Source organism: Oncorhynchus mykiss, chromosome 30 (genome assembly GCF_013265735.2).
Source record: "Oncorhynchus mykiss isolate Arlee chromosome 30, USDA_OmykA_1.1, whole genome shotgun sequence".
In the NCBI taxonomy this organism is placed as follows: Eukaryota; Metazoa; Chordata; class Actinopteri; order Salmoniformes; family Salmonidae; genus Oncorhynchus; species Oncorhynchus mykiss.
In genome coordinates this window covers 29,193,029-29,206,553 of record NC_050570.1, presented here as the reverse complement: position 1 = coordinate 29,206,553, position 13,525 = coordinate 29,193,029, and the positions used below count along the sequence as shown (strand labels likewise).

General features: G+C 42.7%; 1 protein-coding gene across 4 annotated transcripts; it reads left to right on the top strand.

Moving 5' to 3' along the window:
- Positions 1–4,706: 4,706 nt before the first annotated feature.
- On the top strand, positions 4,707–13,250 carry LOC110521688 (plasminogen activator inhibitor 1 RNA-binding protein). Of its 4 annotated transcripts, none has more exons than XM_021599461.2 (9): positions 4,707–5,082; positions 6,547–6,742; positions 7,887–8,045; positions 9,337–9,405; positions 9,720–9,794; positions 9,967–10,138; positions 10,234–10,293; positions 10,414–10,659; positions 11,716–13,250. In XM_021599461.2, the coding sequence occupies exons 1-9, from the start codon at positions 4,827–4,829 to the stop codon at positions 11,773–11,775; spliced, it is 1,293 nt and encodes a 430-aa protein (XP_021455136.2). In that variant the 5' UTR covers positions 4,707–4,826; the 3' UTR covers positions 11,776–13,250. The 4 variants fall into 4 exon arrangements, with proteins under 4 accessions (XP_021455136.2, XP_021455135.2, XP_021455133.2 ...); XM_021599460.2 differs by having other exon boundaries at positions 9,964–10,138; XM_021599458.2 differs by having other exon boundaries at positions 9,334–9,405.
- The last annotated feature ends 275 nt before the right edge of the window (positions 13,251–13,525 follow it).

Here is a 13,525-nt window from a genome sequence, read left to right as displayed (position 1 = left end):
GAAATAAAACCAAAACGGCATATAGCCTACTCACAACATAGCCTAGACAAAACATAGAAATATTCACAAGATATACCATCACTGGCTGAATAATGCCTAGTGCCAATCAATCCAAATTGTGCCACGATTGATTGCTGGCTTCACATAAGTCTGGTGCGGTCCCATCGTTAGGAGGCTGTCAGCAGTACTCTCTGCCCAAATGTTAACATAGGTGGTCTGTGTGATCCTGGCCTCTGTGGTGTCCCCGCGGTGCATGTGGTAGTATATCTGCTCCGGGGGAGGGTGGGCACACACCCTGCAGCTGTTGTCCTCTGCCGGTGTCTGTAAGCATAGCTTCCTCGCTGAGTTTCAGGTTGCAGAATGCCCAAACCATCAGTTGTGTAAAGTACTTAAGTAAAAATATTTTAAAGTACTACTTAGGTAGCTTTGGGGGTTATCTGTACTTTACTATTTATATTTTTGACAACTTTTACTCACTACATTCCTAAAGAAAATGCACTTTTTACTCCATACATTTTCCCTGACACCCAAAAGTACTACATTTTGACAGGAAAATGGTCCAATTCATGCACTAGTCAAGAGAACATACAGTGCCTTGCGAAAGTATTCGGCCCCCTTGAACTTTGCGACCTTTTGCCACATTTCAGGCTTCAAACATAAAGATATAAAACTGTATTTTTTTGTGAAGAATCAACAACAAGTGGGACACAATCATGAAGTGGAACGACATTTATTGGATATTTCAAACTTTTTTAACAAATCAAAAACTGAAAAATTGGGCGTGCAAAATTATTCAGCCCCTTTACTTTCAGTGCAGCAAACTCTCTCCAGAAGTTCAGTGAGGATCTCTGAATGATCCAATGTTGACCTAAATGACTAATGATGATAAATACAATCCACCTGTGTGTAATCAAGCCTCCGTATAAATGCACCTGCACTGTGATAGTCTCAGAGGTCCGTTAAAAGCGCAGAGAGCATCATGAAGAACAAGGAACACACCAGGCAGGTCCGAGATACTGTTGTGAAGAAGTTTAAAGCCGGATTTGGATACAAACAGATTTCCCAAGCTTTAAACATCCCAAGGAGCACTGTGCAAGCGATAATATTGAAATGGAAGGAGTATCAGACCACTGCAAATCTACCAAGACCTGGCCGTCCCTCTAAACTTTCAGCTCATACAAGGAGAAGACTGATCAGAGATGCAGCCAAGAGGCCCATGATCACTCTGGATGAACTGCAGAGATCTACAGCTGAGGTGGGAGACTCTGTCCATAGGACAACAATCAGTCGTATATTGCACAAATCTGGCCTTTATGGAAGAGTGGCAAGAAGAAAGACATTTCTTAAAGATATCCATAAAAAGTGTTGTTTAAAGTTTGCCACAAGCCACCTGGGAGACACACCAAACATGTGGAAGAAGGTGTTCTGGTCAGATGAAACCAAAATTGAACTTTTTGGCAACAATGCAAAATGTTATGTTTGGCGTAAAAGCAACACAGCTGAACACACCATCCCCACTGTCAAACATGGTGGTGGCAGCATCATGGTTTGGGCCTGCTTTTCTTCAGCAGGGACAGGGAAGATGGTTAAAATTGATGGGAAGATGGATGGAGCCAAATACAGGACCATTCTGGAAGAAAACCTGATGGAGTCTGCAAAAGACCTGAGACTGGGACAGAGATTTGTCTTCCAACAAGACAATGATCCAAAACATAAAGCAAAATCTACAATGGAATGGTTCAAAAATAAACATATCCAGGTGTTAGAATGGCCAAGTCAAAGTCCAGACCTGAATCCAATCGAGAATCTGTGGAAAGAACTGAAAACTGCTGTTCACAAATGCTCTCCATCCAACCTCACTGAGCTCGAGCTGTTTTGCAAGGAGGAATGGGAAAAATGTTCAGTCTCTCGATGTGCAAAACTGATAGACATACCCCAAGCGACTTACAGCTGTAATCGCAGCAAAAGGTGGCGCTACAAAGTATTAACTTAAGGGGGCTGAATATTTTGCACGCCCAATTTTTCAGTTTTTGATTTGTTAAAAAAGTTTGAAATATCCAATAAATGTCGTTCCACTTCATGATTGTGTCCTACTTGTTGTTGATTCTTCACAAAAAAATACAGTTTTATATCTTTATGTTTGAAGCCTGAAATGTGGCAAAAGGTCGCAAAGTTCAAGGGGGCCGAATACTTTCGCAAGGCACTGTATTTGGTCATCCCTACTGCCTCTGATCTGGCAGACTCACTAAACACAAATGCTTTGTTTGTAAATTATTGTCAGTGTTGTAGTGAGCTATCCATAAATTAAAAAAATAACAAGGAATTGTTATTTCTGGTTTGCATAATATAAGGAATTAATAATATAAAAGTATTCATATTTTTATTTTTACTTTTGATACTTAAGTATATTTAAAACCAAATACTTTTAGACTTTTACTCAAGTAGTATTTTACTGGATGACTTTCAATTTTACTTGAGTCATTTTCTATTAAGCCATCTTTACTTTTACTCAAGTATGACTTTTGAGTATACTTTTCCCACCACTGCAAACCATGCCGCAGAGAAACACGCAAAACGAACCCATGACGAAAACCTTCATAAATGCAGATGTCCTTGTTCATGTGAATCCTGAGCAGCTATATGCTTTCACGAAAGTTGCGGTGTAGGATTAAGATTTAGGTCATTGATGTGCATACACTTTCCATCCCCCATACACTTCTGTCTCTCAACAACAACAATAGGCTATAGGAAGCAAGAAGATATAATGCTGTGGAGTGCTCCAGAAATCCAGACAATTAGATAGATATCCCGCCTGAGATTAATTAGAAAAGTTGTCAATTGCTTTGATCCTGCCTCATAGGATAATCCCCTCTGCACCGTTAGATGTGATGTCCTGACAGCTCAATCACTGTCACACTGTCCCATCCGCAGCATGGTGGGGATGATTAGCAATTGGCTTTTGCGGGCTCAAAATCATGAATCATCATATTCACATGGGGGATAATTCTGCAGAGACTGTAAGAGCTTGTTGAATAAAGGTTCTTCTCCCCAACAATCGAGGCTCTCAATCTTGTTCGAATTTGCCATTTTATCTGTTCAGTAGCCTAGACTATTAACCAGAATAATGGCCTAATATTGTTCCCTTCACATTTTATTTTATTAACTTAATTTAAAGGTCATTTCACTTTTCACATATTTATTTCAGGAGACAGCATTCTGTGATGGGCTAAAGTAAACCTTTAACAGAACCAGTCATGGCCAGAATGGGCTGAGCACTGGGCAGCCAGGAAAAGTGGATGTAAAATGGAGCTTCTCTCCTGTATAACAAAGATACTGATAATGAACCATCTTTCTTCTGTTGTGTAACACTTAGTTGTCCTCATTTCTCAGTCTGGTTGATTCTCCCACTATAGATGTGGCTGTGACTATTAACTTGTCATCCCTCAATTTACACTCATGTTGACAGACATCAGTTGGGGCTCAGGTGTCTTACTGCACTCCTAGCAGGAAAATACACCTATCTAGGTCTGGGTCCGTTTTAATCAAATGTCTCGGAGTAGGAGTGCTTATTTAGGATCAATTTAGCCTTTCTATAATGAAACTGATTATTATGGACAGGACCTGCTCCTATATCAGCACTGTGAGGTGCTTGATAAATTCAGGCCCAGATCTCAGTGCTTCAGAGGCTACTTCACACAAATATAATTCTTATACACTCCATAGGCTACAAACAGTAATTCAAACCCTGATTAGGCCTCTGTAATAAGATAGAGATCAGCGGTCCTGGCTCTTCTCTGACTGACAAGTAGCCTATGGCTGCCATCTGCTGCCCTCAAATGACCTTTCCTGACCTTTCTTCTGCCATATGATGATTACTGGTTCTCTTTTAGCTAGCAGCATCCATCTAAAGTGGGTCGCACACTAGTCGGCCCCCACACTTTCTGTGTCACTGTAAGTTGCTGATCAGCCTTCCTGCCCATAGGCAATGAAATCATCAATAGCCCCTAGGTCCTATACACAGCAAAGCTACAACATTGACTGATACCTAAAAAAGGTCACAAACTATTGACTGCTCTGAAATATGCACAGATGTCTCTGTTGACTACCAGAACAGTGTTTTAGATTTGAAAGACAGACTTGGTTATGCAGGCCAAATTGCTATGGGCTCCCGAGTGGTGCAGCGGTCTAAGGCACCTTAGTGCAAGAGGCATCACTACAGTCCCTGGTTTGAATCCAGGCAATATCACATCAGGTCCTGTCCATTGGGAGTCCCATAGGGTGGCGCACAATGGCCATCATTGTAAATAAGAGTGTGTTCTTAACTGACTTGCCAAGTTAAATAAAGGTTAAATTAATATATGGCAAAGAACTATGGAGTCTTTCTTTGGAGAAACAATGTAGCAAAGGGTTTGGAGGTGAGCATGGCTAGTGGGTGTGTGTATAGCATAGAGTTGGTTTAGATGATTATAGAAAGGCTGGGAAAGCTCTTCCATACAAACAAAATATATAATTGAACGCAAATAGCAAACTACAACAGATATAGATATAACATTCATGCTTGTCAAATGGAGAAGCGCAAAAGCATTCACCCGTCCATCGTTGTGGGTACTGTATTTTATTGAGTGATCCGCCCCTTATGTTTTCGCGAAACTCTCCCCCATCAAAGAACTACACGCCCCACCTGGCGCCAAAGTTGAGGCCCCGGATGTCTATCACGCCGGAAGAGAAGGCGGTCCTTTTCCCAGCCATCTTGTGGCATCATTTAGCGAAGTGTTCGCACCAAGCCTCGTAGAATCGGAGGAAAATCCTGCTGAAGGGGCGCCATCATGCCCGGACATATGCAAGAAGGTTTCGGCTGCGCCATAGCCAACCGATTCGACCAACTATTTGACGACGAGTCGGACCCGTTCGAGCTGTTGAAGGAGGCGGAGAACAAGAAGAAGGAGGCTCCTGTCCCTGGTGCCGCCAAGACCGCAGCCCAAGCCGCCAAACTCCAGAAAAAGGAGTCCCAGAAAGATAGAAAGATGGTCCCTGCTGATAAGAAAGATGAGCCTCTGGCACCCGTGCCTCTGAAGAAAGATGGTAAGACTGTTTCCTGCAGTAAATGTCGGATTGGTCTGCAAAATCGCAGTTAACGCTGGATAGTTCAGCATTTAATGTTAGCTAGCTAGCAATGGTTTCAAACCCTCCATGAGGTCGACATGATTCCTTTAGTGCGTCAGTTCAGATCGCAACTAAAGTTGATAAGCTTATCGCATTCGTTGCAAAAAAGTGTCACAACAGTGTGTGGTAGTCTGTGTCCCCTGATAACGAACCTGCTGGCGAACTTGTTTTGCTGCCAATAAAACGCCTCTTAGGGGCCTTGTTTAGCCAGGATAATTAACTAGTTAATTAGCTAGCTGACGTTAGCTTACCAAAGTCAGTTTGTTTGCTAAATGCCGGTTGATCAGTGTTGGATGGGTAGCTACGTACTTGCTAAATGCACGATTGGCGAATTGTCAGTTTCGTTAGCTAGCGAACCGTGTATTTACACATTGGTGTAAGCCAACTTCCACAAGCGAAGCGATCGTACTAAAAAAAATGGGTTTAACTAGGCAAGTCAGTTAATACATTCTTATTTACAATGACGGCCTACCAAAATGCCTCCTCCTTGTTACATTTGAGGGTCGTTTATCTGACTAATTAACGTAGATAGCTATCTTGCTAGTCTTTCGCTACCCGCATTATTAACCCGCGTCGTGACCTCGTGGCTTGGGGTGTACAACAGCACCAACACGTTCTTGACTAGGCAGGGAATTGCGTCATCTTGCGTGGCGTATCGCGGTTGTGAATGAGAATATGGGCGTTTGGTGTTTTTGTCAGATAACACAGCTTCACGAGCATGCTACTCAGTGAACACACAGGATACGACTATATCAATTGGACAAACAACTTGTTACATGTACGTTCTCGTATTAGTGAGCACTCGTACGTTACTGGCTAACTTTAGACGGGTCTACACAATCAAAGTAAAATAGGAAGCCCCTGTATTGTGTTAGGACGTTCCATCCTACTTACACCAGTCAGTAACAAAGTCCAACATGTAAACCCGAGAGAAGAGGAGACAGGTGCTTCAACATGCATTCAGCTGCTGGGATGTAGGGGTGGGAGTCTATTTTGGTCAACAGTGGGAGGGACTTGTCAGACCATACTTGGGGGATGTTTCCATCTGCTAGTACTGGCATGGTGCATAATACAAAGTTCAATGTTAGTTCATAGGTTTATAAAGAAGTTGACATTTTAATTGTATTCCTCTGCATGTTAAATTAATAAGCCCGTACATTCTAGTTCAGAACGTCAGTCCTGCTCACTTTTTTGGAGACTGGTTTTGAGAAAAGCTCTCGCTTTAATGACAGTAGTCACCAATTCACACCCCTGTTTTAGTTATTTTCGCTAGCAAAGCTCTTGAGAAAATTACCCTTGTACTCCTTTTTGTTTTTCAAAGAACCATAACCCCACATTTTCTCATAAGGGGATTAATAATTCCTATGCTCTGTCCTGCTCCAGGACCTGGTCCCAGGAGGATGGGTCGCAGGCCTGAGGGTCAGGGCCCAGCCAGTGGACCGCCCCGTGAGTTCCAGGGCGAGGGCCGCCCCCCTACAGACAGACCCCCCCGGACTGACAGACGGCCACCACGCCGTTTCGAGAGGCCCCCCGGCGGAGAGGAGAAGCCTGGCGAGGGAGGAGAATTCTCTGTGGAGAAGTGAGTACTGGGTAGAGCAGGGGTATATTCAGTTTGCACCAAACAGGATAATACTTTTTTTAAAACCAGTACTACCCCAAACAATAACACGACTAAGATCTGTCTGTGTGCAGGCCTTTGTTCCATCTGAACAGTAACCCATCTGATTTTTTACAAATACACGTGTATTAGTCCTCATTTAAGACTTTGATACCCACACCGGCACTCTAATGTAGGACAGTACAGTTCTTTCCTTTTAAAATGGACACTAACCAGGCCTTTAATTGTGTTAACAAAAACAACCCCCTTCTCCATTTGACAGGACTATTTCCCCTCAGGCTGTCAGAGGTAACCCAACCACATCTTAATTATGGGGTCCACTTCACTACTTTTCAGCAGCAGAGAAAGTCACACCACCTTCACTGATAATTCCTCAGCTTTGTCTTGTCACTTAGCTTAACCTGTTACAGCACAGTAGGGTGTGTAGGAAAAGGGTGGTGTAACATATATATATATATATAAACCCTGTTTGAATGTGTTTAAAATGTGTCCCTCCTTCCTTTGTGGAAAGAGTTGCTGGTCTATCATGAATAGCCAGGGGATTTGGGGGGGGCTCGTAATCCAACAATGACTACGCCAAAGAAGCGCAAGTGTTTTTAAAGTATTCAAACAGTGCCTAAGGCAGGGCTCTCCAGTGCGACCATTTTACTCACATATGTGCCTAAATATTTTGCTATGTGCCCTGGAATTTTATTTTAGGCAGTGTGTCTAGAAAATGAAAGATTCAAGCTTTATTCCCTCGTTTTTATTGTGGTCTGGAATTTATTTGTCTGTCTATATTTTTCAACTTATGCTCCCTCCCTAAAAAAATAAATAATTGTCAGCGTAGAGTCCTGCCTAAGGAGAGATAAGTTACGTTTGCTATAATACTGTTTCAGTGTAGTTCACAGTATTGGTCATATATAATCCATTGTGTTTTGGGTCATGCACTGGGGTCTGTTCGTTGGGATATAGTACAGATCGGTCAGAAAACTCTTCATCGGCTCTATTCATTACTTTTCTATCTGCACCTTTCTGAATGTTTTAACCTCAATGAATACACATCAACTGTTCCCTCCTTTGGGGCAGGCTGCTGATTGGTTTGGTTCCTTGTCTGTCTTCCCAGGCCCATTGGGGAAAGGCCGATGAGAGGACGTGGTGGTGGTGGTGGTGGCGGCGGCAGGGGCAGGGGATTGGGCAGCAGGGGCCGAGGCATGGGCAGGAGCGACGGCTTCGATGCCCGAGGAAAGCGTGAATTTGACAGACACAGCGGCAACGATCGATCGTAAGTCTTCTGTGTCATGTTGTGAATTATGTAGCTAGCTTAACTCAAGGATGGATAAGACGTATCTCATTATTAGGCCTATTTCCTGCTCGAATGGAGAATCTCGGTTCTAAAGTTTAGTCCAGGGCTGGGAAACACGGGGTATATTGCTGCCACAGGTGGCCACTAGATTATCACCAGCTGATCTCTTAAACCATCAATATGAGCTAAAGACACATAGACACAATGGCAATCATCATCTGCCACCGATTTACCTCTACATAACGCAGATATCATGGTTATTTTAGTCATGATTGCAACCAACATTTTCCAACACTTTCCCCCCCCTGGAGGGTATTCTCATTGGAAAATGTATAATCTTGCTAGTTAACCAAACTACGGGTGATTTTGATCTGTTTTACAATCGTTCTGTACAACTGAAATATAATATTTCCTTGTTTACCATGGCAAATCTACTGTGCCAATTTACCTGACACGCTGTATGAATGGAAAACTAATGTTGATGGTGTAGCCTACTCTTATTTGATTCATTTCCAATTTATGTAATCTATTAAATAGAACTGTTTTTAAAATAACATTTTCTCATATGGCCATTTCTTATCAAGATCCAGGGGGGGTATCCCTGGACTGTCCAAGATTTGAAATGTGTAACTAGATCAAGTAAATCTTGATTGAGTTATCTATTTCTTTATCAAATGAAAATGTAGTCTATAAAGTCTTGAATGGCATATTAATTTGCCATTTTAAGGTGAAGTATTTGAATGAAATATAGGCCTCAATGTATTTTTTTTATTTTATACGTTCATCAGCCTTGGTTTCCAATGCTCCTGATAGGTCAGTTTCATTGGGGGCGGGGAGTAGAGAATCTAGACCGGCTGTGTGGTATCATAATCGCTTGACATGGTAACAACGAGTGATCAACTGATCTGCTGTTTTATCCTTGTTTGTTTTTTATGTTATTGCAATCCAGCTTAGTTTAGCCCGCAGGTGCATGTAATCTCCCGCTAGTAGCGGTTCCGCCTGTTGGTTGCGAACGAGCCACAGTTTCGCGAACTCAGATTAACACTAATCCTGGCCTAAAAATACATTTCAATGGAGATCCTCCATTGAGCTTGCTTTGTAGTCCAGGACTACGCTTAATCTGTATCTGGGGAACTGGCCCTAGAAGTATAAGAACTACTTATTTAACGTTTTCCCATCCAGGTTTGTCTCATTGAAATAAACTGATTTTTTTGCTGGAGAGACTATTGAAGTGAAGGTGTGAGCTAAAGCCCAGACGTTGTTTCAGCAGCCAGAAAGGTGAGGAGAAGCGTGGAGGAAGTGGATCTCACAACTGGGGCACCGTCAAGGATGAGATGGGGTGAGTTGCACTGCCAACCTAGCACAACACACCTTCTAAAAGACAGAGTATATCTACAAACCTCAAGGAAGAGTTTTGATTTAACTTGTGTGGTTGTGTGTAAACTAAAGTCAACATGTTGTGTCAAGACACCCAGTCTCTATATTGTCCTGGTAGCATCGCCTTTCAGCATATTGAATGTATGAGAATGAGTGATGTGGATGGGAATGCCGTGCAGCCACACAGGGCTGTTCATTTGGCGTTAATGTACAGGTGGAGCTAAGCTGATGTGGACACTCAGGTGACTCTAAACTCCTTTTTTTCCCTCTCCACAGCGAGCTTGACCAATCAAACGTGACCGAGGAGACCCCTGAGGGAGAGGAGCATCTGCCCGCTGACTCTGAGAATAAGTGAGTTGATATGGCTGAGCCTTCTATCACATCTCCCTCTTCTCCCCAAAGTGTGCACTTCACTCCTTCGCAGGGATTTAACAGTGTGGGCTGGATGGCTTTTCCTCCATATTTTTTATCTCTACCCAGTTGCGTGTTCTGACAGTTCTTTTTTCTAATCTGTCTGTTGTAGGGAGAATGAGGTTGGTGAACCTAAGGAAGTGGAACCCAAGGAGATGACTCTGGATGAATGGAAGGCCCAGCAAGACAAAGAGAAAACCAAGGTGGAGTTCAACATCCGCAAGGCCAATGAGGGAGCCGACAGCCAGTGGAAGAAAGGATACGTGCTGCACAAGTCCAAGGACGTGAGTGGACTGTCTAAACCACAAAACTGACTTGGCCTTCGTTTTGTTTTCCATAACCTCCTAACTCAATTTTCTTCCCGCTCTCTCCAATGAAGGAGAAGAAAGATGATACTCTGATTGAAGCTGCAGTGGAGGCTGAGGGACTCGTCCCTAAGGTGAGGTCTCTCCTCGCACCCACAAACATGTACGTCAAGATGACTGAATGTGATTGACTTGTGTGCAGGAAACAAATGTCCAGTCATTGACGATGCTCTCCTTCCCCCCCCGTCTTTCAGACAGAGGATGATCACCACTTCCGGAAGCCGGCCAATGACATCACAGCCCAGTTGGAGATAAACTTTGGGGACCTGGGCCGCCCCAGCCGTGGTCGTGGTGGACCCCGTGGTGGCAGGGGGGGCCGTGGGCGTGGGGAGGGCAGAGGAGAGTTCCGGGGAGAGTTCCGCGAGCGTGAGCCCAGAGAGCCCCGCGAGCGTGATGGTGGAGCACCCACTAGGCCGGCCCGCGGAGGCCGGACTGACAAGGTATACAAGGACTAATGCTACAATGAACGTAACATGCAACAATTTCAAATATATTACTGGGTTACAGTTCATATAAGGAAATGAGTCAGTTGAAATAAATTCATTGGGCCCTAATCTATGTATTTCACATAATTGGGAATACAGATCTGTTGGTCACAGATACATAAAAAATAAAATAAAAAGTACACGCCATCTGCCTGGTAGAGTTGACTAGAATTCATCCCAGAAGAGAAACACCCTTCACACATTTTGTGCACAAATTTGTTTATCCGTGTTAGTGAGCATTTCTCCTTTGACAAGATAATCCATCCACCTGACAGATGTGGCATTCAAGAAGCCGATTAAATGGCATTATCATGACACAGGTGCACCTTGTGCTGGGAACAATAAAAAGCCACTCTTAAATGTGCAGTTTTGTCACACAACACAATGCCACAGATGTCTCATGTTTTGAGGGTGCGTGCAATTGGCATACTGACTGCAGGAATGTCCACCAGAACTGTTGCCAGAGAATTTAATGTTAATTTCTCTACTATAAGCCACCTGCAATGTTGTTTTAGAGAATTTGGCAGTATGTCCAACCGGCCGCACAACCGCAGACTGTATGGTTTCTTGTGGACGAGCGATTTACTGATGTGAACGGTGGGGTTATGGTATGGGCAGGCATAAGCTATGGACAACAAACACAATTGCATTTGATCAATTGTCAATTTGAATACACAAAAATACCGCAACGAGATCGAGGCCCATTTTTCTTATGCATCTTGTTTACAGATACGTTATCTATTTCCAGTTATGGGAAGTCCATCAATTTTAGTGCATTATTTATTTAAATTGACTGATTTCCTTATGAATTGTAACTCAGTAAAATCTTTAATTCATGTTGCGTTCATCTTTTTGTTTAGTATTATTATTAATGGTCTGATATGGCAAGAATTTATACGATTTAGAAGTTGAGAGAATTTGGATTGTTTAAGTACAACATATATGGTTATAATTTCACTGTATATGTCTGCTCAATCTCGTTCCTTCTTGTTTTCCTAACCCTCCTCCCAGCCGAGCGGGGTGATCGTGCCCAACGTGGATGACCCAGAGGCCTTCCCGGCCCTGGCCTAAGATGGAGCGGCTGCCCCATAGAGCCCCAGGCAGACCCCTAGGCCCTTCTACGAGGCTTGCATGTTTCTGGATCCTTCAGCAAAAATTATATGATGGAGAAGACTGTCATGGCCCATGACACTTGCATCTGAGGACTGAATTTTACCCGTTTTATTAAAAAGAAAATAAGGAAAAAAACAGATGGGAGAAGAAAAAATAGAAATAAAAAAGAAAAGGACTTCTTGCTACTTCCGGAGCAAATTATTGGTAGAGGTTTTGTACTTAGAAACAAGGTAGCAGGGACGTTTTCATACAGTATTTTTTTCAGAGATTATGTGTTCTTCATTAATACTTTTTTTGTATTGCTGCTTGAAAATACGCATTTCCAAATATAAGGTATGAGAAAGTTGTAATTTGAGCTTGTGGTGTCCCATAGCTTGCTTTGCTATATGATCACTCCAAACCAGGCTGTGCAGGGATGGAACCCAAGCCAACTAGCTCTTACCATACTGGGTATTTCTGAAGAGGTTACTGTATCATCGCTCAGTGACATTTCAAGGACTTTGCTTTAGTTTGCAGTTTTGTGTGTTATTTTTTTTTTTTAAACTAAGGCCTAGACCTCTATGATATAGGCCTGGAAAAGAAAAATACATTTATGGTAAGAGATCTTGAGGTGAGATATTATTTCTGATGGTGCGGATAGGGACATGCCTTGGATTGTTGATCTCCATTTTAACTATTTAAGTGTAGATACACTTAACACTTTTAAAGTGGAGCCTAAATCAGTTGTTTATTAAAATGTATTTTGTATAGAAAAGAGTTTCCAAAGGACTCGATAGCAGGGGGAAGGAATACTTCAATGGTTTAAAATATATCCCTCTGACATATTTAGCTCGTTGCGCTATAGGTGAACCGTTCCCCCTGTACGGTTTCATTTAACCCCTCTTGAGCTGCGTCTCAATGACAGTGGCTTCCTCTCCTTGTTTCTTCCATCTGCACTGATGTGAAAACAGATTTGCCACATCAGTTCAGCTCTGAGGTAAGGAAAAAAACAGAGGAAGCCACTGAGACTTGTGATGTACCTCAGATCCTTTGGAAGCCCTCAGACCTTCTCACACTGTTTACACACCATTCCAGGGCTGCATTCAGCAGTGCACCACATTGTGCAACGTTCAGATCGAAATGCATTGTATAGAACACAGTGAGGAGTCATGTCATCTCTACTCATGGCATTTATCTGCAACGCTCTGTACTCCGGCAGGGTTGTACCCTGCTGAACGGAGCCCAGTATACTGATAACAATGTGAACCTGCTCCTGCAGTATTTCCTGTGGTGGTTGAAGATCCTCCATTTTGATTTCCCCCCTGGCTCCCTACTGCATAATTGCTCTGAAAGAAATACAATTGTGTGTGGGTCAGCCTAGTGTTCTACAGATGTGTGAATCCTAACCCTGCCATTATAGACCTCCGTCGGTAAATAAAGATGGTCGATTCATTTTTGCATTGTGATGACTTCAATTCCGCCACGTACATAAATACAGAATCACATACACACGAAAAGCTGTGTTATTTCATGATGAAATAAATTCACAGATAAAGGTGCAATTGTGTGGCAAAGGTAAAATAAGAGTCAGGACTTTCTGAATTATTTTTTTTGCATAGTCTGGATATTGATATATCCAAATGCTGTTTAATGGTGCACTGGTTTCTGAGTATAGTAGAATTCAAGAAATGTTACTTTTAAGGGCAGATTGCATTAATTCTGAGGACAG

Coding starts and splice junctions, on each gene's coding strand:
- LOC110521688 (XM_021599457.2), top strand. CDS start 4,827: ATGCCCGGACATATGCAAGAAGGTTTCGGCTGCGCCATAGCCAACCGA. Junction 9,406..9,719: donor ACCGTCAAGGATGAGATGGG/GTGAGTTGCACT, acceptor CCCTCTCCACAG/CGAGCTTGACCAATCAAACG. Junction 10,139..10,233: donor TGCTGCACAAGTCCAAGGAC/GTGAGTGGACTG, acceptor TCTCCAATGAAG/GAGAAGAAAGATGATACTCT.